The sequence below is a fragment of the Phycodurus eques genome, chromosome 5, assembly GCF_024500275.1.
Source record: "Phycodurus eques isolate BA_2022a chromosome 5, UOR_Pequ_1.1, whole genome shotgun sequence".
NCBI classification, from domain to species: Eukaryota; Metazoa; Chordata; class Actinopteri; order Syngnathiformes; family Syngnathidae; genus Phycodurus; species Phycodurus eques.
The window spans coordinates 12117054-12143225 of NC_084529.1; the positions used below are offsets into that span (position 1 = coordinate 12117054).

At 42.0% G+C, this 26172-nt stretch overlaps 2 protein-coding genes across 3 annotated transcripts; one reads left to right on the forward strand and one right to left on the reverse strand.

The window, feature by feature from the left end:
- The first annotated feature begins 2055 nt into the window (after positions 1-2055).
- On the forward strand, positions 2056-21459 carry nr1h4 (nuclear receptor subfamily 1, group H, member 4). Of its 2 annotated transcripts, none has more exons than XM_061676695.1 (9): positions 2056-2152; positions 9748-10122; positions 14063-14203; positions 17968-18101; positions 18689-18781; positions 18920-19019; positions 19122-19268; positions 21011-21124; positions 21221-21459. In XM_061676695.1, the coding sequence occupies exons 1-9, from the start codon at positions 2056-2058 to the stop codon at positions 21457-21459; spliced, it is 1440 nt and encodes a 479-aa protein (XP_061532679.1). The 2 variants fall into 2 exon arrangements, with proteins under 2 accessions (XP_061532679.1, XP_061532680.1); XM_061676696.1 differs by lacking the exon at positions 2056-2152 and adding an exon at positions 4095-4125.
- Positions 21460-22849: 1390 nt separating this feature from the next.
- c1qtnf13 (C1q and TNF related 13) lies at positions 22850-25134 on the reverse strand. The gene is made up of 2 exons (XM_061676466.1): positions 24987-25134; positions 22850-23892 (listed from the first exon to the last, which is right to left on the reverse strand). The coding sequence occupies exons 1-2, from the start codon at positions 25132-25134 to the stop codon at positions 22850-22852; spliced, it is 1191 nt and encodes a 396-aa protein (XP_061532450.1).
- Positions 25135-26172: the final 1038 nt, after the last annotated feature.

The following is a 26172-nucleotide window of genomic DNA, read 5'->3' on the forward strand; positions in this document are numbered from 1 at the left end:
TACCATAGCCAGTAGGTAGTGTTGGGATGAAATCAGAGTAATCTGATTGGATGCTTAGGAAGTGATATGATCTTGTCATTACATAATGTGCAGATCTTGTCTTAGATCCGGTAGAACAGTGAGAAAATTATTTACCCCTATCAAATGGGCTCATGTTTTATTGATTGACTGGGTTTGAGCACCTCTATCCTGTACAAGTTAAATGAGCATAATAAGGATGATAAGAAAAACTTAAAAGTGTAGTGTTACACTGGTGAGGAATCTCTTGTCAAGTAATTATTTTGTATCCTATTGTGCTATGCATTCACAATAGGACAGAGTGCAGTTCAACAACCATAATAACAAACATCCATCCATTTTCTGTAGCGTTTGTCTTCATGAAAGTTGCAGGAGAGCTCGAGCCAATCCCAGCTGGCTGTAGGCGGAAGGCATGGTACACCCAATTGCAGGAACATGTCCCATTCACACTCAAATTCAAACCTATGGACAAAGTCTTCATTTAACCGAACAAGATTTTTTTTTAGAATGTGGGCGCAAGACAGAGTACCCTGCCGAGAAAACCCATATAAGAATATGCAAACTCAGCACACAGGAAAGCCGAGATTCAAACCCTAAAGCTCAGACCGGTATGGCAGACATGCACTAAGTCACCATGCTGCCAATAATAAACATACACTTAAGTGCCAAAGGTGTTCGCTCACCTGCCTTGATGATTGCCATATGATTTTAAATGATATCCCATTCTAAATCCATATAGTTTAATATGATGTTTCTCTATCCTTTGTAGCTATAACAACTTTAACTCTTGTAGGGGCTTTCAACAAGGTTTGGGAGTGAGTTTATGGGAATTTTCCCCCATTCTTCCAGGAGCATATTTGTGAAGTCACACACTGATGTTGGACGAGTAGGCCTGGCTCACTGTCCACTCGAAATCATCCCAAAGGTGTTCGATCGGGTTGAGGGCAGGACTCTGTGCAGGCCAGTCAAGCTCATCCATACCAAATTCTCTCCTCCATGTCTTTATGGACCTTGCTTTGTGCACTGGTACACAGACATGTAGGAACAGGAAGGGTTAATCTCCAAACTGTTTGACTGTCCAAAAATTGTTTGGTATGCTGAAGCATTCAGAGTTCCTTTTTACTAGTGCTCAGGGGCTAATATTTTGGAGATTTCCAAATGTGTGGGAACAGTTTGGAGATGTCCCTTTTCTGTTCCAACATGACTGTGCATCAGTGCACAAATCAAGATTCATAAAGACACCCATTAGAAAGTTTGATGTGGAAGAACTTGACTGGCCTGCACAATCTGGACCTCAACCCTGTAGAAGACCTTTGGATTAATTAGAGTGGAGACTGAGAGCAAAGGCCCTCTCGTCCAACATCAGTGTGTAACCTCACAAATGTGCTTCTGGAAAAATGCTCATTAATTCCAATAAACACACTGCTAAACCTTGTGGAAAACTTTCCCAGAAGAGTTTAAACTTACAACTGCAGAGGGGGGAACGATGAATGGGATGTCACATAAATTCATAATTGAGTCAAGGCAGGTGAGTGAATACCTTTGGCAATATAGTGTATTTATTTAATGCCTCTGACAGTGTCAATCAAGACTGAACTTTATTGCATTTGTAAAGGCAGAATTTATGGTACAGTTTATATGAGAATAAAAATAATGCTTGGTTCATGAGATTGTGAAGGTGTACCTAATGAAGTGTCCAGTGTAGTGTCATAATGTTTAAGAAAGAGCAACCTAGAGTGAATTTGTTAAGAAACCTCCAACAATGTGCATGTAGTAGATTAACACTGATTTATTTTTTACCTTCATCTGCCGCCTCCATGCAGGCATCTCATCCCAGTGTGGGAGAGAACACATGACAGGTGTGTTGATGTCCACACTCACTGACTCATACTTAATTAATTTGCAATGAATGTGTCACAGGCTGCTACAGGCAGACCCAGAAGAGTATTGAACAGATCTTCATCACGTCACTCTTGCTACAGTGGCGAACAGACACAAACATCTACGCGGCTCAGTTTGACGTAACAACCTTCCTTCATGAATGAGTGGGTGGGCTCCGATATCAATGTGGTGGGACCGCTACAAATCCCACCCACCGATGAATTCTCCATCTCAGAAAGCTCCCATTTGTTTGGTAAGTGTAGTTGGCATGAGAGACATTCAATAATCTATAGTGAACTGAGTACAACCGTGCTAATGGCAGCCCAAATTGCCTTGCCATATGACCAGCCATCTACTTTTGTAACCTTTGTCATTAATCCTTTCCAGCCCCCCAAAAAAACACCAGGTTTTTGTTACGTTTTCACCCAAAAAATAGTACTGTATTGTAAAATATAAATATAAAAACACAATAAAACAATAAAAAACAACATCGAGAAATAAAGTGGTTTTATGAAGAGTAATTAAACCGATACACACACACATACACACACTTACTGTAGTACAGTACATTCACGTGATGATGTGTGCCTTTAAGGGGCGTGGCCTAGTGAGTGACATCAGGAGCTGCAGTGAATCAGGGTGGCCGTTTATCACATGGTTAGTTGATTGTTAGAGACTGCGCCATGCTCCTTGAAGGTGTTTTCATTTTATATTTGTGTGTTTGACTGCCCGTCAATTTATGGTTGAAAGTGTATCGGCGACTGTTGCGCCACATATTTTTTCACTCAAGCAGTGGCGTATCCAAAGCTCAATCTTAAGAAAAGCAAAGCAAAGCTTATTTATTTATATAGCGCATTTCATACACAAGGTAACTCAATGTGCTTTACATGATTAAAAGCATTTTAAAACAAATAAAAAATAGCTTATAAATATTTAAAGCAAGGAGAAAAAAATAAAAGTACAATTAAAAGAGCGTACAGTGCAAGAAATATAAATTAAAAGTGGAAATGCTCTAAAAAAGCATGCGAAAAGTGTGCATGTTTTTAACCTGCACTTAAAAACATGCACACTTGGGGCTTATTCCATTTGTGTGCAGCATTATAGCTAGACACTGCTTCAATATGTTTGCTTTGAACTTTGATATTAAGATGTGCACCATTTGCGCAGCCTACAAATATAGAGCCCAATTTGGCCGATATATTTTTGTTCATAATATACATTATAAAGACACTCTTCTGCATCACTTGACTCAAGGGGACCTATGATGGCCCTGAAGGGGGAAAATACTATAAATACTATCCATCCATCCATCCATCCATTTTCTATTCGGCTTATCCTCACTAGGGTCGCGGGCGTGCTGGAGCCTATTCCAGCTACCTTCGGGCAAGAGGCGGGGTACACCCTGAACTTGTCGCCAGCCAATCCCAGGGCACCTAGAAACAAACAATCATTCACACTCATATTCACACCCACGAACAAATTAGTCTTCAATTAACCTACCACGCATGTTTTTGGGATGTGGAAGGAAACCGGAGTACTCGGAAAAAAAACACGCAGGCACGGGGAGAACATGCAAACTCCACACAGGCGAGGCCGGATTTGAACTCGGGTCCTCAGAACTGTGAGGCAGATGTGCTAACCAGTCGATCACCATGCCGCCCACTAATAAAACAGTATATTCAAAATAAATACTCTAATTTTGTAACCCTATTTTTAAATTGATGCAACATTACAGTGATCCTGATCTTTTAAAAATGTGTGATCACGTTCCGTGCTTCGTACATAGGGGATATTTTAACAGGCACAAGAAACAAGCTCACTATCATCGCTGGTTGGTCATGTATTCCTCATAACCACAAACGTGCCACACAGTAGCGATCGACTATTTCCATTGCCCTGATGTGCAGATGACTTCACATACTTTCATGCTACCTGTAAAGAAGAAAGGGATTGCCTGGTTAATGAGTAGCTCGAGCAACCTTTGCGCCCCTTGGGATGTCTTGGAAATACACCAAGTTGTTCGAGGTCTGGTGCTTCTGTTCCCAGAAATAAAGTGTGCTTGAAACAAAAATACATGGATGATGGCTTGTTAATTAACAGTACAGAAAGAAGACGTAAACTTCAAAAGAAACAAGCGGTGTGTCGCTGTCACAGTATGTATACTCTGAATGATCTGTGTGTTCGGTATCCCAGACATGGCCGTGGTCAGAACCAAGTCTTCAAGAGGTCAGTGCTGCATTATATGTTTCACGAAAGACCATGCTATTTTGTCCCATATCAATAATACCTGATAATATTTCAAGGCAGCGGAATTGCCAACTATTTAAAGTGTTGATACGTATTATCATTCTTTTCTGGTCTTTTTAAAGAGTCTCACAAACCTTCGAGAATCGAGGGTGACTATGTTGCAATATTGTTAACATTATTGTATTAGTTTCCACAGAACAACTTGTTTGGAGAGGCGTTGCATGTCACTCCAAAGACACGGTGTGCTCTGTGCAAGTCAGTTGTTAATCATTAATGTCCTTACAGTATGTGGCGTGGATCTTTCAGACCAATGCTTAGCTGGTTCTCCAGGGAAGAGCTTGAAATAATTTGATTAAATTCCACTACAATGTTATCACAACTTCGCGTTTATAGACACTGTAGTGTACATGGTGTAGTGTACGTGGTTGAAGTGCTTCCAAGAACACGGTAATGGTGCTTCAGACATCAATAATGTGAAATTAACGGAATAAGAGACAAGCTACTTGTCAATTGGGTTCACTACCATACATTAAACAAAACAAAATGTGAGTTCGAAACGCACTGTGGAATGCAATTATATGCCTCGAGAATTCTGTATTTGTTGGAAAACTGATATCCAACTATCCAATCAGCTCCACCAAAAGAAAAGGGTAAATCCACCTTCTGTAATAAGTAAAATGAAATAATTACAGGCTTTAGCAAAATGGGGAAACAAAATATTATACACATGCACATGGTTTGAGCCACATGTAGACGAAGATGGGGCATTGCTTCAGGAGGGAAGTGAATAAACTGGGCAGACCCTGTAGAGTCGTACTTTGCCTTTAGCGTCCGATTACACTGCAACTCTATTAGCTCCATCTGAATCTGTGCAGGTGCAGTTTCCACGTTGACAGCAAATGGTTTGCGAAGCAGCTCAAAATTCCTTTTTTTGTTCTTCAAAGTCACCAAAGCGCCATGCAACTCAGTGCGAAGTGCGCTCAGTTTATCAGCGAAGTGCACATTTGGAACTGACTTGATGCAACATTACTTGGCAACATGGAAAGTGAGGAAAGTTGCGTTGCTGCATTTGTGTCTCCCATAAGAGCAGCTTCACTTGAAATGCCTTCACTGCATCATACATGTCAGTGATCATGCGGTCGCGTCCCTGGAGCTGAAGATTTAAGACGCTGAGATGTGTTTTATGTCAGCCAGAAACGCCAACTCACATTTCCACTTCTCATCCTGCAAAACTGTGTAGTCTTTTCCTTTACTGTCCATAAACTGACAGATTTCCTTGCAGAGCTCAGAAACTCTATTGAGCACTTTGTCCCGACTCAGTCAACACACCTCTGTATGATAAGGAATGCCGGCAAACTCTGAATCTATTTCCCGCAAGAAAGACTGAAACTGCAGATGATTCATGCCTTCAGCTCGTATGAAGTTTACAGTTTGCGTTACAGTGCTTATTACATGTTCCATTTTAAGGACTTTTCCATACAGCGTTTCGTGGTGTATGATGCAGTGATATACTGTTAACTCACCAGTACATTTTTCATCCTGCATCTTCGCCCGAATCCTTCCCACAAGTCCACTTTTTCCCCCGCACATCGCCGGTGTTCCATCTGTTGTCAGTCCAACAAGTTTGTCCCAGGGTAGCTTCATGCCGGTTACACTTTGACATACATTTTCAAAAACGTATTTTCCTGTTGTTGTCCCATGCATCAATTTAATGTCCAATATTTCCTCTGTAACGCACAAACTGGAGTCCACTCCACGAATGAAGATGGCCAGCTGTGCAGTGTCCATCACGTCTGTACTTTCATCCACAGCAAGAGAGTAGGCAAGAAAGTCTTTGCTTCTTTCAATCAGCTGTGTTGTTAAATCAGTGGCCAGCTCACAAATGCGCTCAGTAACCGTATTTCTACTCAGACTTACATTGGCCAACATCTGCTTTTTGTCTGGACACAAGACATCAAACACCTTCATCATACAGCTCTTCAGAAACTCTCGGGTGAGCTGATCTCCTCCGCCACAATAAAACATGCTTTTACTGCAGTTTAACTTTGGGATTTCGCTGGAGTGAAAAACGTCTGATGAGATGTCAGATTCTTCATTAACTCTTCTACTTTATGGAGCTTCTGCAACGCGTTCAGTTTTTTTTCAATGTATCCTCATGTTTTGTCCGGTAGTGCCGTCATAGATTAAATTCCTTAAGTACAGAAACATTAGCTCCACAAAAGAGACACACGGATTTACCAGTAATGTCAGTAAACATATACTCAGCCTCCCATCGGGTTTGGAAGATTCTGTCAACTTTTCTCTTCGCCATTGTTTGGGGCTAACCGCTGGCTTCAAATTGGTGCTGCGGAAAAGACGCTTGACTTGATTGGTCAGGGACTCTTTCCGGTTAGTGCCGCTGGGATTATGGAATCTGTAATTTATATGTTATCAGCTTTTCATATTGCCGGGCCATTAATAATTACAATATAAAATCATCTCGTGGGCCGGATATAATTGTATTGCGGGCCGGATGTTGCCCGCGGGCCGGGAGTTTGACATATATGATCTAGACAGTGAATGGGTGAGTAGAACCCTCCAACCAGTGCCTCTGCTCCTGCAGAGCCAAAACAATGGCGAGTCACACACGTTTGCCAATGTTGTAGTTACTTACTCCGGGACTCAGGCGACGACAGGAGAAGACGCAGGGGTACAGGTTCTGGTTGACAGCAAATTAGAGGTGCTAATTACAGTTGTCTCACCCCTCATTATTCTCGGGGACTTTAACAAAGCTAAACTCAACCACGAACTCCCTAAATACAAGCAGCACATCGACTGTCCTACCAGGGAAAATAATACTTTAGACCACTGCTACACTACGGTAAAAAACGCATACCGTGCTATACCTCGTGCAGCCCTGGGCTCGTCTGATCACTGCTTAATTCACTTAATACCGACGTACAAGCAAGAACTTAAATGCGCGAAACCTACAGTGAAAAAGTGGACCAATAAAGCCAAGATGGAACTTCAAAGCTGTTTAGACTGGAGTGTCTTTGAAAATTCAGCTGGCAGCCTGGATGAATATACGGACACTGTTACATCCTATATCAATTTCTGTGAAGATGTGTGTGTACCAACAAAATCATTTCGCACATTCAACAACAACAAGCCGTGGTTCACTGCTAAACTTAAGCAGCTTTGCCAAACTAAGGAGGATGCATATCAGAACAGGGACAGGGCCCTGTATAATCGAGCTATAAACCAGCTGACTAAAGAAATTAACATTGAAAAGAGGAACTATGCAGCAAAGTTGGAAAAACAGTTTAGCGCAAACGACTCTAAATCAGTCTGGCATGCATTCCAATCTCTGACTAATTACAAGCGATGATCCCCCCAAGCTGAGAACAATAGCACACTAGCCAACGACTTGAATACCTTCTACTGCAGATTTGAAAAAGACACACCCCACACCCACCCGGCCGCACCCCCGACCACAATCACACCTCTGACTTCTGCGTTAACCATCCATGAGCAGGATGTGAGACGCATCTTCAAACAACAGAAGATTAACAAAGCGGCAGGCCCGGACAATGTGTCCCCATCCTGCCTCAAAGTCTGCGCGGACCAGCTCGCTCCAGTCTTCACTCAGATCTTCAATAGATCTCTGGAACTGTGCGAAGTACCATCCTGTTTCAAACGCTTCACCATCATTCCAGTCCCCAAGAAACCTGTAATCTCGGGTCTGAATGACTACAGGCCTGTCGCTTTGACATATGTGGTCATGAAGTCCTTTGAACGTCTCGTGCTGGACCACCTCAAGAGTGTCACAGGTCCCCTGCTGGACCCCCTGCAGTTTGCCTACCCAGCGAACAGGTCTGTTGGTGATGCAGTCAACATGGGACTGCACTTCATCCTAGAACACCTCGACAGTGCAGGGACCTACGCGAGGATCCTGTTTGTGGACTTCAGCTCAGCGTTCAACACCATCATCCCTGAACTCCTTTCATCCAAGCTTCTCCAGCTCAGCGTCTCACCTGCCATCTGCCACTGGATTTACAGCTTTCTGACAGGCAGGACACAGCAGGTCAGGCTGGGGGAGGCCACCTCATCCACACACAGCATCAGCACTGGGGCGCCCCAAGGTTGTGTCCTCTCTCCGCTGCTCTTCTCTCTCTACACGAACGACTGCACCTCAGCGAACCCGACTGTCAAACTCCTGAAGTTTGCAGATGACACCACTGTCATCGGCCTCATCAAGGACGGTGACGAGTCTGCATATCGACAGGAAGTGGAGCGGCTGGAGCTGTGGTGCGGCCGACACAACCTGGGGCTGAACACGCTCAAGACTGTAGAGATGATCTAGGACTTCAGGAGGCATCCTTCGCCACAGCTGCCCCTCACGTTGTCCAGCTGCCTTGTGTCAACCGTCGAGACCTTCAAGTTCCTGGGAATTACAGTCTCTCAGGACCTGAAGTGGGCGAACAACATCAACTCCGTCCTCAAAAAGGCCCAGCAGAGGATGTACTTCCTGCGGCTTCTGAGAAAGCACGGCCTGCCACCCGAGCTGCTGAGACAGTTCTACACAGCGGTCATTGAATCAGTCTTGTGTTCTTCCATCACAGTCTGGTTTGGTGCTGCTACAAAAAAGGACAAACTGTGACTGCACCGGACAATCAAAACTGCTGAAAGGATTGTCGGTACCCCCCTACCCACCATTGAGGACTTGCACGCTGCCAGAACTAATACAAGGGCGTGCAAAATCCTGCGCACCACGGTCACCAGCTCTTCCAGCTCCTTCCCTCAGGTAGGCGCTACCGATCAATGCAAACTAGAACAGAGAGTAGTAGACATTCCAACATCTTCTTCCCTCTTGCGATCAACTTCTTAAACACCTGACCTACAATTCCATTACAACATGCTGGCAATTTTTTGACTTGAGTTCATTGTCACATTTCTGTGGGACCAATTATGTATTACTCGTGCACTCACTGTAGTTGTCTCGCCATGCTGCACTATTTGCATATACTGGCCACTCATGCCGGAGTAGCATCTGCTCCATTTGCACACTGATTGAGGAGTATCTGTAACATTTGCACAACCAACATTGTCCCAGATGATCGCACTACTCGTCACTTTAAACCGCATACACTCCTTGAAGTCTCAGCGCCCTTTGCACAATGGTCATTGCACCGGACTATTGCAATATTAGTCATTCGAACTGCTCTAAGTGCTAGAGGACTCTGCATCTTTTTGCACAATTGTCAAAAAAAAAAAAAAAAAATGTACCGGCATTACCAGATAACTAGCAACCCTTCACTGCTCAGTGACTGTTTTTTTTTTTTTTGTCAATGTCTTTCTGTCTCCAAAGTGTTCTGTAAATTGACTGTCTGTTGTCGTACTAGAGCGGCTCTAACTTCCAGAGACAAATTCCTTATGTGTTTTTTGGACATACTTGGCAAATACAGATGATTCTGATTCTAATTCTGATTGTGCCAAGGTTCATGCTTCCCGACTTAACTCCTCCCTATGCCAGCTATCCATCCATCCATCAGAAAATGGATGGATGGATGTTACACAGCAGAATTCCTGGGTTGTTTTCTCATACTGTTCTTGTCCTTCTAGATATTCTGGCAGATCAGAGCAGTCCTCTGCTACAAGACCCTGACATGTTACCATTCACCAGCTACCCGGGCATACAGTACTCTAGCATGGAGCCAACTGTGCCCACACCGTATTACTGCAGTCAGAACTACTATCCCCAGTACAGTGGAGAAGAATGGTACTCCCACACTGGGCTGTATGAACTCAGGAAGACAACACTCGAGGTCAGCTATGACAGTGAAAGGGAGGAAGTCTCTGCAGTCATGCCTGCTGTGTGCAAGAGGGCCCGGCACATGTCACAGACTGGACGCATCAAAGGGGAGGAGCTATGTGTTGTGTGTGGAGACAAGGCGTCTGGCTACCACTATAATGCTCTCACTTGTGAGGGCTGTAAAGGTGAGAGTACAGAATTTGTTTTACATTATTTTGCAACCCAAAAAAATTTAAAAACATAAAAATGCACACCATACATTATGAAGCTTATTTAGCGTTTTTATGAGGCAAAATATTAAATGTAAATACTAGATTTGATTGTTTGTGAAGATTATCCAGATCGTGTTAATCCACAAAGGTTGAACTGAGGCAACTGGATTTTTCTTGTTTGTTGAATATGTTTCACCTTTAATCCAAAAGGCTTTATCAGGGTTTTTATTTTATTATTTATTTTTTATTTTAAGTGAAGAGTCTTGCTCTTTGTGTCTCTGGTGGATGAATAGGAGTGTTGTTGTTTTTTGTCCTGTTCGGTTCTTAGGTCAAGCAGAATGGAGGATCTGTATCCCTTGTATGCCGGAACAGTTTTACCGTATCACAGTGGAGTTTTGAAGCTGCCGCTGTGGTTTCTTAGTATTATAATTGATATTTATTGAGAATCAGAGTCAAGCCAGCCAACAACAACAATAACAACAACAGCAAAAACAGCAACAACAACCCTGTTGTGACAAACACCAGGGGACACCACATATTTTATTCTATGTTTATATATTTTGTCCATATGTGCCTTTTAATGCAATGTGACTCTCTAAATATACAGTAATTATGGTCTGTTTCATCTGACATACACAATATCGACAAAACGCTTGAGACATGCCTCTTTAAATCAATCAGTTTAATTAATAAGGGGTTTGGTTAGGCCAAGGCTTTATTTTTTGAGACAACTTTTGAATAGGACTATAGATTATTTTACAGTCCTAGTTCAGTCCTAAATTAAGACGTTGACAGTTTACAATGGAATGTGCATGCTAAACCCAAAATAAGTGACTTTTTAAATTAAGATTTGATCTTTCGTATTTTTGTGACAAATCATTGGTTTTGACTCATGACTATTAAGAAGGGGGATCAATACGAGTGTAAAGGTAATTCCACACTGTGAAATTAAACAATGCTAGGAGTGCAGTCTCACCATTTGACTCAGAAACAGTTCAGGTAAACCTCCTCCGTTCTCTGTGGTGCTGGGTTCCTTCTCAACTTTCTGCAGCACAATACAGGAGAAACATGAGCTCTGCTGTATTAATGCCTGCTATTGTGCGGAATCATCTGTGTCAGAATGTCCAATAACTGTTCCAAAGTCCTTCTCCGTGCATGTGCGTGCATACCGAGAGGTTTTTCTAACATTCAACAGACAACACATTCAGAACTCTCAGTATGATGCAATGGAGGTGTACAATTTGGAGTCTGTTTTTTTGTGATGATTTTGTATGATATTTCAAAAAGCAATGTGAATGGTTGTTTGTTTATAAGTGCCCTGTGATTGGCTGTCGACCATTTCAGGGTGTACCCTGCCTCTTGCCCAGAGTCAGCTGGGATTGGCTCCAGCACGCCTGTGACCCCAGTGAGGATAAGTGGTATGGAAGATGAATGAATGGATTCCCCTTCTTGAAATCATAAAGGAAAACCTTGCACTTTGTGCACATCACATATCTTTTAGTGGTGCAGCCAGATCTGCGACACCTTGATGCATGTGTTTCATCCACTATCTCTGGAAGATGGATGGTGCGCTCCACAGTGTCTCAGACCTGCATTTGGCTGCCGTTTCCACTTTCGGCGCTGGGGGAGTCTAGTCATCTTCACTGTCACTTGCGGTTCCTGCTTGGCCTCGAGTAATTAACTCTTCGCCAAGGAGCAGTTTGAAATCAAGGAACTTCAGTGGTTTCTTCTAGAGAAACTGGCAGTCACTCTTATACCGAAGCCATGAGTTGGTGATTGCCAAGTCAAAAAAAGTGGAAAACTGCACGCACTGTCTATTTCGTAATGCGAGAGGACATCCTGTAGAAATTCAACATTCAGTTGCCCAAGTCCACACCACCCATGTTGGTGTTGTACTCAGCGATTGCAAGTGGCCTTGACACCTGGACAAGTCTTTTTTTCTTTCTTGGACCATCTTCTGTATGCATCCTGAGGTTCAATGCCAAGGACAGAAGATGCCATGACCCCTGGCTTGTTGTCCAACCACTTTATGACAGCAAATTCAGGAGAGCTTCGTCTGACTACCATCTCCGATGCTCCTCTCTCTTTCTTTTTGAAGTGCTTATCCCATATAATATTGCACTACTTTGGAACCCTGTTATTCATGAGGGCTCCAGTCCCAGTCAGCCCTTTTGTCATCGGGGTGTCAAGGAAGTTGATCGTTTTAAAGTACCTGTCAAAAAACAGGTGGGTTCCTTGGGGAACAGACTCTGCCAAATGAAGAACAGCTTGTTGTCCAATGCCCTTTCCTCCTCTATCTCTGAAGGTATGTCCAAGATACACCAGTCAAGATACACCAGCCAAGACAAACACCTTCAATTCAGTTGGATTTGGTTTTCCTATTACATCATGGCGTACTGGGCATCTACCAGTAAATGGAACCACTTTTCTTGTCAATGCAGGGCATTGATGATCTTAATGGAATTTCTCAGCTTGTAAACACGATTTCTCATAATTGATTCTGCCACAATTTGAACCCTGGTGTTTGAGGCCCAATTCGTATGAATGTTTGAATATCCTAGACAGCCTATGTAAATAGAATTCCCAAAGAATGTCTTCAGTTCTTCTGGAGTTGTATTTAGGGTTGCTCCTGACAAAAGGACTTCACGCTGATTTGTGCACAGGGCCATTCCTTCAAACATGGAGTCATCAATGTTTTGCTTAAAATAATCCATTGGGGTCCAATTTTGGCACGTCATGGCATCATTGCTCTGAATAATGGGAGGATCATCGAGTCGGAATTTGAATCTTAAGAAAAGTGACACAGAGATAAAAACAAAGTTAAAATTGGTCTCAATTGTTGGAGAAAATAATTGATTTAATTTTTAATCCAAACCCAAGATGTACTTTGTATTCTTGCTCCATAGTAGATCCCGACTGGACTTCGATGTGGACTCTTGTGCTTAATTCGACTCCTCTGCATCTGCTAGCCCTGGCTGAATTTGATCCTTGGAGCTTCCTGAATGTATCTATCCATTTTCAACACTGCTTATCCTGGTTAGGGTCACGGGGCACTGGAGCCTATCCCAGCTGACTTCAGGCGAAAGGCGCAGGGCACACTTCCTGAATCATCTTGCTCAATTTCTGCCTCAAACAATGCATCTTCATCAGATAACTAAATATCTGAGTTTCCATCAACAATTTGCAGTAAATTTCTCTCTGCTTCTGAGAATGACTCCCTTTCTTGTTATTTGGGGGGGGAACAGAAAATGGAGGAAATAAATACAAATGTCCATTATGGAGGACATTTTTACACACTTAAATACTCGGCTCAAATACAGTTAAAATAATTCAGACAGCATTTTAATGTGTTCTTAAGAGACTTGTAGAAAATGTGCCAACAACATTTCAAGACAATATTTGCTCAATGAAAAGTATTATACACTTACTTTTCCTCTTCCCATAAAATGTTCTTGCACTGACAGAAGCCATTTTCCTTTATGATGTAAGCAAAGGTAACAAAGCCCCACCCACTCCTTCACATTTGGTATCATTGAAAAGCCCTAAATGTCCTCTGTAGAAAACAAAATGAGTTAATTCACTTGTATGTAATGGGTGAAAAATGTTACTTCAATAACTTTTCATAATAATAATTATGATGATAATAATGAGTTTAAGAATTGAAATTCTTATATTTATAATAATAATATGTCAGTATAATTTATTTTACCTTTGTAATATTTAATGATTTTTTTTTCTATAATGGTTTGCTTTCTTTACTGAGTACCTGAAATCACACCTGCCATATAGCCAGGGGTATAGCATCATCTTGACTTAATACGCATTACATTTAACAATTAAGCTGTGTCTTCAAATGTATCATAGTCCATGCCTTCATAATGTAACTTTTTTTGCTTTTGTCCACCATGTGAAGGTTTCTTCAGACGGAGCATAACAAAGAATGCTGTGTACAAGTGCAAAAGCGGAGGAAACTGTGAGATGGACATGTATATGCGCAGGAAATGCCAGGATTGTCGACTCAGGAAGTGCAAGGAGATGGGCATGTTGGCAGAGTGTGAGTGTCCAATGTTTGAATGAAATGAAATTGGGATGTTGTGTTAAACATAAATAAAAACAAAATACAATGATTTGCAAATCATGTTCAACCTATAATTAATTGAATACACTACAAAGACAAGAGGTTTAATGTTCAAACAGGTAAACTTTATTGTTTTTAGCAAATAATCATTAACTTAGAATTTTATGGCTGCAACACGTTCCAAAAAAGCTGGGACAGGTGGCAAAAAAGACTGAGAAAGTTGAGGAAAGCTCATCAAACACCTGTTTGGAACATCGCACAGGTGAACAGGCTAATTGGGAACAGGTGGGTGCCATGATTGGGTATAAAAGGAGCTTCCCTGAATTGCTCAGTCATTCACAAGCAAAGATGGGAGAGCTTCACCTCTTTGTGAACAAGTGTGTGAGAAAATAGCTGAACAGTTTCAGGACAATGTTCCTCGATGTAAAATTGCAAGGAATTTAGGGATTTCATCATCTACGGTCCATACTTTTCATCAAAAGGTTCAGAGAATCTGAAGAAATCACTGCATGTAAGCAACAACGCTGAAAACCAACATTGTTTGCCTGTGACCTTCGATCACTCAGGTGGCACTGCATCAAAAACCGGCATCAATGTGTAAAGGATATCACCACTCGGGCTCAGGAACATCAATGTCAGTAAATACAGTTCGGCGCTACATCCGTAAGTGCAACTTAAAACTCTACTATGCAAAGCAAAAGCCGTTTAGCAACAACACCCAGATACCCCCCCCCCCCGACTTCTCTGCACCCGAGCTCATCTAAGATGGACTGATGCAAAGTGGAAAAGTGTTCTCTGGTCCGATGAGTCCGCATTTCAAATTGTTTTTTGGAAATTGTGGACGTCGTGTCCTCCGGGCCAAAGAGGAAAAGAACCATCCAGACTGTTATGGACGCAAAGTTCAAAAGGCAGCATCTGTGATGGTATGGGGCTGTGTTAGTGCTAATGCCATGAGTAACTTACACATCTGTGAAGGCCCCATTCATGCTGAAGGTACATACATGTTTTGGAGAAACATATGCTGCCATCCAAGCAACGTCTATTTCATGGACGCCCCTGCTTATTTTCAGCAAGACAATGCCAAACCACATTCTGCACGTGTTACAACAGTGTGGCTTTGTAGTAAAAGAGTGCAGGTACTAGACTGGCCTGCCTGCAGTCCAGACGTGTCTCCCATTGAAAATGTGTGGCGCACTATGAAGCGTAAAATACGACAACGGAGATCCCGGACTGTTGAACAGCTGAAGCTGTACATCGAGTAAGAATGGGAAAGAATTCCACCTACAAAGCTTCAACAATTAGTGTCCTCAGTTCACAAATGTTTATTGAATGTTGTTCAAAGAAAATGTACCAATGTAACACAGTGGTAAACATGACCTTGTCCCAGCTTTTTTGGAACGTGTTGCAGCCGTAAAGTACTACGTTAATCTGCTAAAAACAATCACATTTATCAGTTTGAAAATTAAATATCTTGCCTTTGTACTCAATTAAATATTGGTTGAACATGATTTGCAAATCATCGTATTCTGTTTGGCGGCACGGAGAAAGACTGGTAAGCACATCTGCCTCACAGTTCTGTGGACCGGGGTTCAAATCCCAGCCCCGCCTGTGTGGAGTTTGCATGTTCTCCCCGTGCCTGCGTGGGTTTTCTCCGGGCACTCAGGTTTCCTCCCACATCCCAAAAACATGCATGGTAGGTTGATTGAGGACTCTGAATTGCCTTTAAGTGTGAATGTGTGCGTGAATGGTTGTTTGTTTATATGTGCCCTGCGATTGGCTGGCGACCAGTTTAGGGAGTTCCTCTCCTCTCGCCCGAAGATAGTTGGGATAGGGTCCAGCACGCCCGTGACCCAAGTGAGGATAAGCAGAACGGAAGATGAATGAATGAATGAATGTATTCTGTTTTTATTTATGTTTAACACAACGTTCCAACTTCATTGGAATTGAGGTTGTATAATAAAATATATAATGTTAGAAAAAATGTTTTATTTTTTAATTTCACTGAAATCTGACTTTTTCCGTGGATTACACTATGACTTTAATAGCATAATATTATGACTTCATTTTGAAACTTTGCTCTCATCAGTATTTTTTTTAGGTATCATTGTGCAAACTCTAGAACTGTCATTACAACAGACAGTTACTCTAAATGTTGTGACACCTTCTAATCTAAGATGACCTTATTAATTAAACAGGGTCTTTGAATGTCACACGCCACATGGCAGATGTGCGGTGTAAGAGTTACGTTGTCATGCAGCAAAAGAAGGCATACTCAGTTCGCGCCAAACACTTTTTAATTTGACTGCTCCAAATTTATTGCCCAGAAATCTTTTTCATATAAATATTTACTGTGTGTGTTTACTGACTAACCATCTGTACAAATAAGCCACAAGCAAAGCAAACATGAATATGTGAATTAGAGTAGTACTTCATATTTCTTACTGAATCTATCATGTGCTGTCAGTTGAATATAATAAGAAGACATAAGAGCTTCCTGTTTGTCATGACGAGAGAAATGAAGTTGTGATGACTATTGCACAGTGGCAGGTCTAAACAAACAAAAGAAAACAAAGGAAACTTGTTGATTGTGTACCAAATATCTGCAAGTATTGGCCTCCGCTGTAATACTGTAGGTTCCGTACCTCCACGAATTGCTGTGGGCATCATCAACTTAAACAAATATTTCACCTCAAATATATGTTTTCTGCTAAATACCAGGTTGTTGTAAATGCCTAGACAATGACGATGTTTCAGTTCAATACACTACTTTGGTTAGCATTTTTACCTTGGATGTGCAGGTAAGAGGCTGAAAGCTTTTTGAGCTATATGTAAATAGTTTGAATTCACAGCTGCAGGAAAATTAAATATATATAAATAACATAAACATACATCGAGATGGTCTGACAGCCTTGCAACACGTTTAACAGAGGTTAATAGCGGGAAAGCTTGTTTGCTTTGATCATATTTCAGGTAGGTGCTTCTGTATGTGATGGTGCGGAATCATTAGTAGAGAAGAATTAGTTCAGCCGCTAACTGCACTGCATTATTGCTAGTACACAAGAATAAAAGGACATAAATAGAAACTGTTAATGTTACGCAGTTCCACATTCCATTCTCTTTGTAACTAGGAAGAAACCATTTTCCATAGACCATTGAACTGACAGCAGTGTGTCAAGCAGTATGTCAGTGTGTTCCCAAAGTAAAGGCCTCATCTCAAATAGATGCTACCAACAAATGCCTCGTACTCTGTAGTTCAGGGAATAAATGCCTCTAGGCCAGTATTTGAGGATATACTGTACGTAATATAATATTTTGCCTCTCTCATGGGACTAGAAGCTCGTGAGTGGTTCTCCGGGACTGGAAACTGGATTGAAAACTGTATCTGAGTGAAGAGAGGGAATCATTACACATAAGTAATAATTGAGCTTAGCTCCAGCTGTGCAATGCCCCTATACGATAACTGCCGCATGAATAAAGCATGAATTAAAAAAGAAAAAAAGTGAAGATTTGTATTTTTGCTTGTCTGTGGGACAATATTGTGCAAATCGTCCTTATGCGCAATGAGCGGAGTGCGCTCCGATAATGAACAAGGCAGTCCGTGGCAATGAATACCTTCAATACAGTATGTGTTCATGATAAAAACCGATTTAAAATAAATTGTTTTATATTTCAAAATCTACTTGATTGTTGGCCTTGTAGACAAAAGTGAAAATGAAAGCTTCCTTTACCATTGGTTGCAGGCCTGCTTACAGAGATCCAGTGCAAATCTAAACGGCTGCGGAAAAACACCAAGGCCTCCCCGGGACAGTCAACTGGAGATGAGACAGAGGTGGCAGACAGCAAACAAGTCACATCAACCACAAAACTGTCAAAGGTACCGGTATTTTACACATGCAAAACAATATCACATATTTTCACGTCTTTATTCATCCACCCATCCGTTTTCTTCTCCTCACTTGGGTCGCGGGCGGGCTGGAGCCTATCCCTATCCCAGCCTATCCCAGCTATCATCGGGCAGGAGGCGGGGTATACACCCCGAACTGGTTGATAGCCAATCGCAGGGCACATACAAACAAACAACCATTCGCACTCACACCTACGGGCAATTTAGAGTTGTCAATTGAGTCAATAGAGTTGGAACCGGAGTGCCCGGAGAAAACCCACGCAGGCACGGGGAAAACATGCAAACTCCACACAGGCCGGGGATTGAAGACGCTCTAACCAGTTGGCCACCATGCCGCCCGTCTTTATTCAGTTCTGTATATTTTGTACATTGTCTCACTGTCTTTGTACAAATGTATTATAACGTAAAGCATAAACACCAATTATTTATTTGTGCATGTCACTTTTTGTAGCTCTGCAAAAGAGTCATGGAACCATTTTGCAATTGCACTCGTAATTCATAGTTTCTCTCTCTCTCTCTCTCTCTCGCTCTCTCCCTCTCTCTCTCTTGGTTTCTAGGAAAAAATTACTGAAGAGCAGCAGGCACTCATGAAGGCTATTGTAAATGCGTACAACAAACATCAAATTCCTCAAGAAGTGACCATAAAACTGGTATAGTATAGGACTACTTTCTCTGTTACGAAACAAAAATGCACTTAAAATGGATGTGTTGTTAAAGGATTGGATACAATGATCCCTTTTTAGTTGATTTTAATCTCATCACTATTTATTATTGTTTTCCCATACTAGCTACAAGAGGAGTACAGTGCTGAGGAAAACTTCCTCCTTTTGACAGAAATGGCAACAAATCAAGTCCAAGTTCTGGTGGAGTTTACAAAAAATATCCCAGGTTTTGTTCCCCCATTTTGAAAACCTGCGGCAATATCTCTATTTATAATGCTAAGACGTTAGAGAAAGATGTATGATATTATTTCCACCATATGTCTCACAGGCTTTGTGACCCTGGATCATGAGGATCAGATTGCGCTGCTTAAAGGCTCAGCAGTAGAAGCCATGTTTCTGCGCTCGGCTCAGGTTTTTAGCCGAAAGATGCCCGTTGGACACACCGAAGTCTTGGAGGAGAGGATACGTAAGAGTGGTGAGTCCACATAAGTACTATCGTAGACTCACTACTTTTTCATATGACTTTCTTCCTGGGGTTTATAGGGGAACAAATATTCAAACTGACCTAAATGGACAAAGAATGACCTTTACAAATGTTATCCTTCATCAAGTGCTTGATGCATCATTTTGTTATTTGTGGCCGGTGGAGTCCGGTCCTCCGTGTATAATTCATCAGCTGAGACGTACATCTTGGTGATCTGTTGATCTCTGGGCAGGTTTAGGTTACACTGGGAAACATACTCTTATAGGGTTTTGTTTCGGTTAGTTAGTTATGTGCGTGTGTGTGTGTGTGTGTATGTGTGTGTTTGTGGGTGGGCGAATGCTGGCAGTTAAAGCGCCGCAAAGTGAAATATTTGATAAAATTGTCTGTTTTAGAGCGGCACGGTGAGCGACTGGTTAGAGCGTCTGCCTCACAGTTCTGAGGACCGGGGTTCAATCCCCGGCCCCGCCTGTGTGGAGTTTGCATGTTCATGTTTCCGTGACTGCGTGGGTTTTCTCCGGGCACTCCGGTTTCCTCTCACATCCCAAAAACATGCATGGTAGGTAAATTGAAGTCTCTAAATTGCCCCTAGGTGTGCATGTGAGTGCGGATGGTTGTTTGTTTATGTGTGCCCTGCGATTGGCTGGCAACCAGTTCAGGGTGTACTCCGCCTCCTGCCCGATGATAGCTTGGATAGGCTCCAGCACTGCCGCGATCCTTGTGAGGATAAGCGGCTCAGAAAATGGATGGATGGATGGATGTCTGTTTTAGAGTGAGGGGAAATATCCAAGTAAAAAAAATTTTCTCTGCTTTGCATATACTGTAGATGACATGTCAAACCCCCTTTTACACAACCCTAAAAAGTCTTTTGAATACCCTTTGTCAGTGTAGTTAGGGGTTTGAAATTGGATTTATGAACACTTAGATCCCAGTTTGTCATTCAAACAGCCAAGTTGGCATGGTGTAACACCTTTTTGTACACAATGAAAGGTATTACGCCATGCCCACTTGGCTGTTTGAATGACAAACTGGCATCTGACTGCATTGTGACCCTGGACAAAGAGTCGACAGGAATAGGAAGTCAGACAGATGCACACTAAGAAAATGACATAGAGACAATTTAATATTTACCCAAAAATGCTGTTATTGACTCATTACTCTTTACTAAATATAACCTTCCTGTGTGGAGTTTGCATATTCTCCTGCTTGTGTGGATTTTCTTGAAGTAGTATTCCAAAAAACATGCATGTTATATTAATTGGAGGCTCTAAAAACCTTCAAAGGTGTGAATGTGAGTGTGAATGGTTATTTCTCAATATGTGCCCTGTGATTGGTTGGCAACCAGTCATGGGTGTGCCCCACCTCCTGCCCCAAGCTTTACATTTATGTGAGATGTCAAGTTGGACAGTTAACAGAGAGTGATAGCAGCAGTATGTCACTGGCTCTCTCTGCACTGCTAAGCTGTGATTGGTGGAGACATTCACACATAAAGGCCAGTGGAGGAGAGTAAGGAAACAATGCTATCTGAAGAGACCATTGTTCCTTATCCAAACATCAAGACTGCTTTTGTCCACATGTGTCTGTCTCTTGGGCCCCACTGACATTTCTGAATGCATGATGACGAGTCCAAGCAGACAGACATCCTATTTCGATCCACTTCTAATGTGGTAAACACCAACTTTTGAAATAAAGCTATATTTACAAGCAATAACATTCATTGTGACGTTGTCTTTCAGGCATTTCAAAAGAGTTCATCACACCAATGTTTAACTTTTACAAAAGCATTGGTGAACTCCACATGTTGCAGGAGGAGCAGGCCCTCCTCACCGCCATAACCATCCTGACACCAGGTGAGCGGCCATCAGCTGATCCACAAGCAGTTACCTTTCTTGTGTCACAAACGTTGAAAAATCAAGTGTCTCACTAAACAATAAAACCCACTGTAGATCGCCCTTACGTAAAGGATCAACATGCTGTAGAGAACCTGCAGGAACCCATGCTGGACGTGCTAAGGAAGCTGTGCATTTTGCAGCATCCGCAGGAGCCTCAGTACTTTGCACGTTTGCTGGGCCGGCTGACCGAGCTGAGAACACTCAACCACTATCATGCGGAAATGCTTACGTCGTGGAGGATGAACGATCACAAATTCACACCGCTACTCTGTGAGATCTGGGATGTGCAGTGAAAGACTTCGTGGGATGTAACATGGACATTTTCAACTTGAAAGATAGTCAAGGTCCACGGTGTGTAAATGGTGTTTATCAACTGGTATATGTTCAAATAAACTCTTATACAATTATTTTGTATACTAGTACCTGATTACTTTCAGTAATAACGTGGGGACATGACAGTGCATATTATTTGTCTTCTGATCTTCAATTTCTTCATAAGTGGAACCGCATATAATTTAACCATCCATTGTCTATAGCTCTTGTCCTCAATTAGGCTGAGCTGAAGCCTATCCCAGTTTATTTTGGACGAGGGGTGGGGCACGCCCTGAACTGGTTGCCAGACAATCGTTTCAATCGCACATTGACAATCAACCATTCAGACTCACCTTCACACCTATGTACAATTTAGTCTTCAAGTAACATAGCATGTATGTTTTCTTTTGGGAAAGTTGGAGGATGCCAGAGTACCCAGCAAAAATCCACACGCGAAGAGAGCATGCAAGCTCTACACAGAGCTGAGATTCTAACCCACAACCTTAGAACTGTGGAGCAGACGTGCTGTATCACACGCTCATCGTGCTGCGCATTGAACCAGTTTCATAATTAAAGAATTGCTGTTGGCGTTTTTTTGTTTTGTTTGTTTGTTTGTTTTTTTTTAACGAATAGTAAATGTGTAGTATTTTGGAATCACGACTGTTTCTTTCTATTTATTACAATTCAAAGTAGTTATAATGATGAGCCATGTTTTTTTTTTCTTTCACAGTGGAATAGCAGCAGAACAATATTGCTAATATTTCATGTATTAGCAGATGACATGTTTCTTATTACTTACTGCATGTAGAAATTACATAGCAGCTTAAAATCCAATAGTTTACTGTTTATACAATCAATCCAGCTCTATATACTATACCATATTGCATTGTCAAGAAATGATAAATGTGAATTAACTCGTTGATTTCAAATATATTTAATTTTGTATGAAATACACAAAACCTTAACATATCACTATTAACATAAATATAATATAAACGTCCCAAGTTCTCCAACTCACAAGATCACTATACAAAATTTACACCATTGGCCTCATGCTCTTATACCGTTTTACCTAAAACCTTTGATTACATGCAATATAATTCATACTGTCCATGTACATGGTATTTGAGGAAGACAGATATTGAGATGGTGAATTGCAACTTCCGAATAAATTGTGTCACAGCACCGCCTCGTGGAAATATATGCTAATGAATGTCCCACTGGAATCTTTAGTCAGTTCATAGACATACTGCATAGATAGCCATGGCAAATAAAAAAGAAAATAGTAAAACGCTTTTGTTAAACTACTTTTACACAGATTTTCAAAAAATGAAAAATAAACAGCAATACTGGCATTAATAAGTTCTGTTCTTATTTGTGGCTGTGTGTATGTGCGTTGGCTTCAGGATACACCAAGAAACCTGAGAAGGTGGTGTACCTCCCTTGGTTGCTGTACACAGCATAGCGATTATCGTGCTGACTGTAGAGCCACACAGTGTCACCACGGCGAAGAGACAGCATCAAGCTCTGACTCTGCATCTCCCGTCTCTTGGACGCATCCTCGTCAAACACCATGGCCTGCACCACACCCTCACCAGTCATCAGCTTCACAGAAACAGCCTTACGAGGGTGTTTCCCCACCGTGAATGCGAAATAGTAGGCCCCTGGGAAGCGGCATGTGAACCTGCCGGAGGATTTGTTAAAATGCCCTCCAATGTTGACCAATTCTACATCGAAGGTCAGAGGTGATTTGTGCTGCGGCTTGCGACTCCGACCTATGAACGTGGACGTCCGTGCCACAGAAAAGGCCGATCGGGGCTGCTCTGATGTCTCATGTCTGACCCAGGATTCAGCCTGAGGGGGACAGTTTGGGTGAGGAGTCAGGTGGTTGCTGATGTATCTGCTTGAAGAGATGTCAGGATAGACGAGGTAACCAGAGAAGGTGATGTAAGGGCCGGCGTTGCTGTATAAAGCATACTGAGAACTCTGCTGCAACAGCAACCACACTGTGTCCATTTCCTCCAATGCGATCATTATGCTTTGGCTTTCAACTTTCCTGCCCTTTTTGCGGTCGTCATCATACGCCATGGCCTGCACCTCCCGCCCGTTCTTCACCAAAATTACAGACAGTATTTTCTTTGGAAATTTCCCCATTGAGAAGGAGAAGTAGTACACTCCTGGGACACGGCAACGAAAGTAACCAGTGTCTGGATTGAAATCCCTTCCAATGTTGACCGAAAGCTTGTTAAAAGTCACAACACTCTGCTTGCCCCCTACTATGCTACTGGTTCGTATTGCAGAGAAAGCCGAGCGGAGACCTGCTGTCACTGGAGGGGCATGCAGGGGTGAGACTGGGCCAGACCAGGTGATCATGATCAGGAAAGCTGCAAGGTAATATTGTGGGCCCCATTCAGCTGAAAAAGAAAGGACAAAGAAACAGAGTGCAGGTGAAAGAAATGTTCCACATGTGGTGTAGTTGTAGTCTGCTTTTGAACAACGACTTAGCTCCAATGCATTGAGACCTATTCGTCAATTTGGATTTAGAACATTGTAACTTGATGTCAAGCATAAGAAATTGTACTGCTAGCTGATTGAACTGGTGTGAGCATTAGCCCCTCCATAATGTGGCTGATACTGTCTGTTCTTTCTGTGAACACATGGGACTCAATTAAGTTCTGCTTCATCTGCTCCTGTGTGAGGTGAACAATGGACATTTTTAGAAGAGTTCGGTGAGGTGGGGTGGAATGGAATGACTGTTAAGTACAACAAATCAAACAGTTTTTTAACAGAACATGTTCATTTACTCATTGGATTATACTGTATGTATTTGTATCATAAACATTCAGTATTTCTCACCAAAGAGACATATTCATAATTGGTTTAGTCACAATCATTTTTTTTTTTTTGTATTTTGACAAAGGATCAAATGCTCTCTGAAGGTCAGCAAAATCATGATTATTACATGGCAAAAGTAGAAACTTTTTTACCCTTTGTCACCACCTAATAGGAGTATAATTGTAGGATTGGACGTTTGACTCGGCTTTTCTATGTTGTTTCCTTTAAAATATATATTTTAAAAAAGTCATATAATAGATACTTTGTCCAACACCGAGGGTGAACAGGAGTAATATAAGGCTTTGATAATGACTACGTGAGCTGGTTAAAATAAAAATAAAAAGCTTCACTAGCATTCAAATAACAGGCTTTATGTCTAATAAAATAAAATAAGAAAGAAAAAGAAACTAATACCATGGAAAAAGCTCAACCACCTAACATTTTCTTGATGTTAGACTGAACATACTCTATAATGAACTGAGATTGGCATTCACTTATGTATGTTCTAATATTGCCACAAAAATTAAGACTCATTGTCGCCCTATGGGAAAACTACAGCTCAACAGTCTGTATCTCAAATGAGAGAGAATTTTGCAGATCTGTGTGAGTACAATCCATCTGACATGCTAGGTTAAATGTCAGGCAAAAGTCTTCATAGAAATATAAAACTCACCTGTTGAGCAATGCACCCTTTGAATTCTGAACATTTTCCTATTTAAAAAACAAAACAAAGTTCCAGTGAGGTGGTCGCTGGTCAACTGCTGATGTCCCAATAACTTCTCATACCAGGCCTGAAGCGCAAAGCTTTTGTCTGCATGCATATGTCAAGAGGAGGAGCACTGCACAATACTCCAATCTTTAGCCTGCACAGCAAAAACAAAAAAAAAGGTCAAATTGAAGGACTGTCTTACATCCCCCTCTATGCCTGTTGAGTCTAATTCACCCTTTGTTTTGTCTAAAGCAACTGATGGAGCCAGCGCATAGACACACTTGCTTTCATGCTAAGTCAGGAAATGAGAAATGCAGCAATATTTTAAAAATAATGCACTGTTTTGTGGCATTGCAGAGGTTTAGAACTTAATCCAAACTATTCTGTTATTGACCTGTGCCAATGTGAATTTGTATGGCTGTAATATATCCAGTCACTGATGGTGTAGTGGTACACCCGCCTGACTTTAGTGCAGGCGGCGTGGGTTCAGTTCCCACTCAGTGACGGTGTGAATGTGAGTGTGAATGGTTGTCCGTGTCTATATGTGCCCTGCGATTGACTGCCGACCAGTTCAGGGTGTAGTCCGCCTTTCGCCCGAAGTCAGCTGGGATAGGCTCCAGCGTCCCGCGACCCTAACCAGGATAAGCGGTGTTGAAAATGGATGGATGGATGGATGTAATATATCCCACTGGGTAGTTGCGGGGCTTTTCCACGAGGTGCTTTAAAGTGGCCACCTCAGCATGAAGTCTCCATCCACATGCTGGCTGTCATATCTGACATATTTTTCCCCTCGCTCTTTTGCCTTCATTCCGTGCACACTTATTGCTGACAGCAAGGCAGTCTAAATCCGCCACATCACCCTGTAGCCTGTAGTCTATACATTGGTGTCAAGTGGGATTTTTGAAAAAAAATTCAGGCTCCTCATTTGTCCCCCTTTCCCTGCATGACATGCACACACTTAAGGCTGACACTCAATTCAGATTTTTTTTTGCCCCCCTCTTCACTCTTGAACCTTTCTCTGTGTGACGTGCGTGCACTCATGGCTGACAACAAGGTGCTCTGCTGTGCTCAGGAACAGAGGGAGCAGACGTCAGAGCAGCATTGCTTCTTCTCACAAAATGCCAAAGTGCAAGTGTAGCTTTACAGAAGA

Coding starts and splice junctions, on each gene's coding strand:
- nr1h4 (XM_061676695.1), top strand. CDS start 2,056: ATGAATGAGTGGGTGGGCTCCGATATCAATGTGGTGGGACCGCTACAA. Junction 14,204..17,967: donor GATGGGCATGTTGGCAGAGT/GTGAGTGTCCAA, acceptor CATTGGTTGCAG/GCCTGCTTACAGAGATCCAG. Junction 18,102..18,688: donor CAACCACAAAACTGTCAAAG/GTACCGGTATTT, acceptor CTTGGTTTCTAG/GAAAAAATTACTGAAGAGCA.
- c1qtnf13 (XM_061676466.1), bottom strand. CDS start 25,134: ATGCATGCAGACAAAAGCTTTGCGCTTCAGGCCTGGTATGAGAAGTTA. Junction 23,893..24,986: donor AAGGGTGCATTGCTCAACAG/GTGAGTTTTATA, acceptor TTTCTTTTTCAG/CTGAATGGGGCCCACAATAT.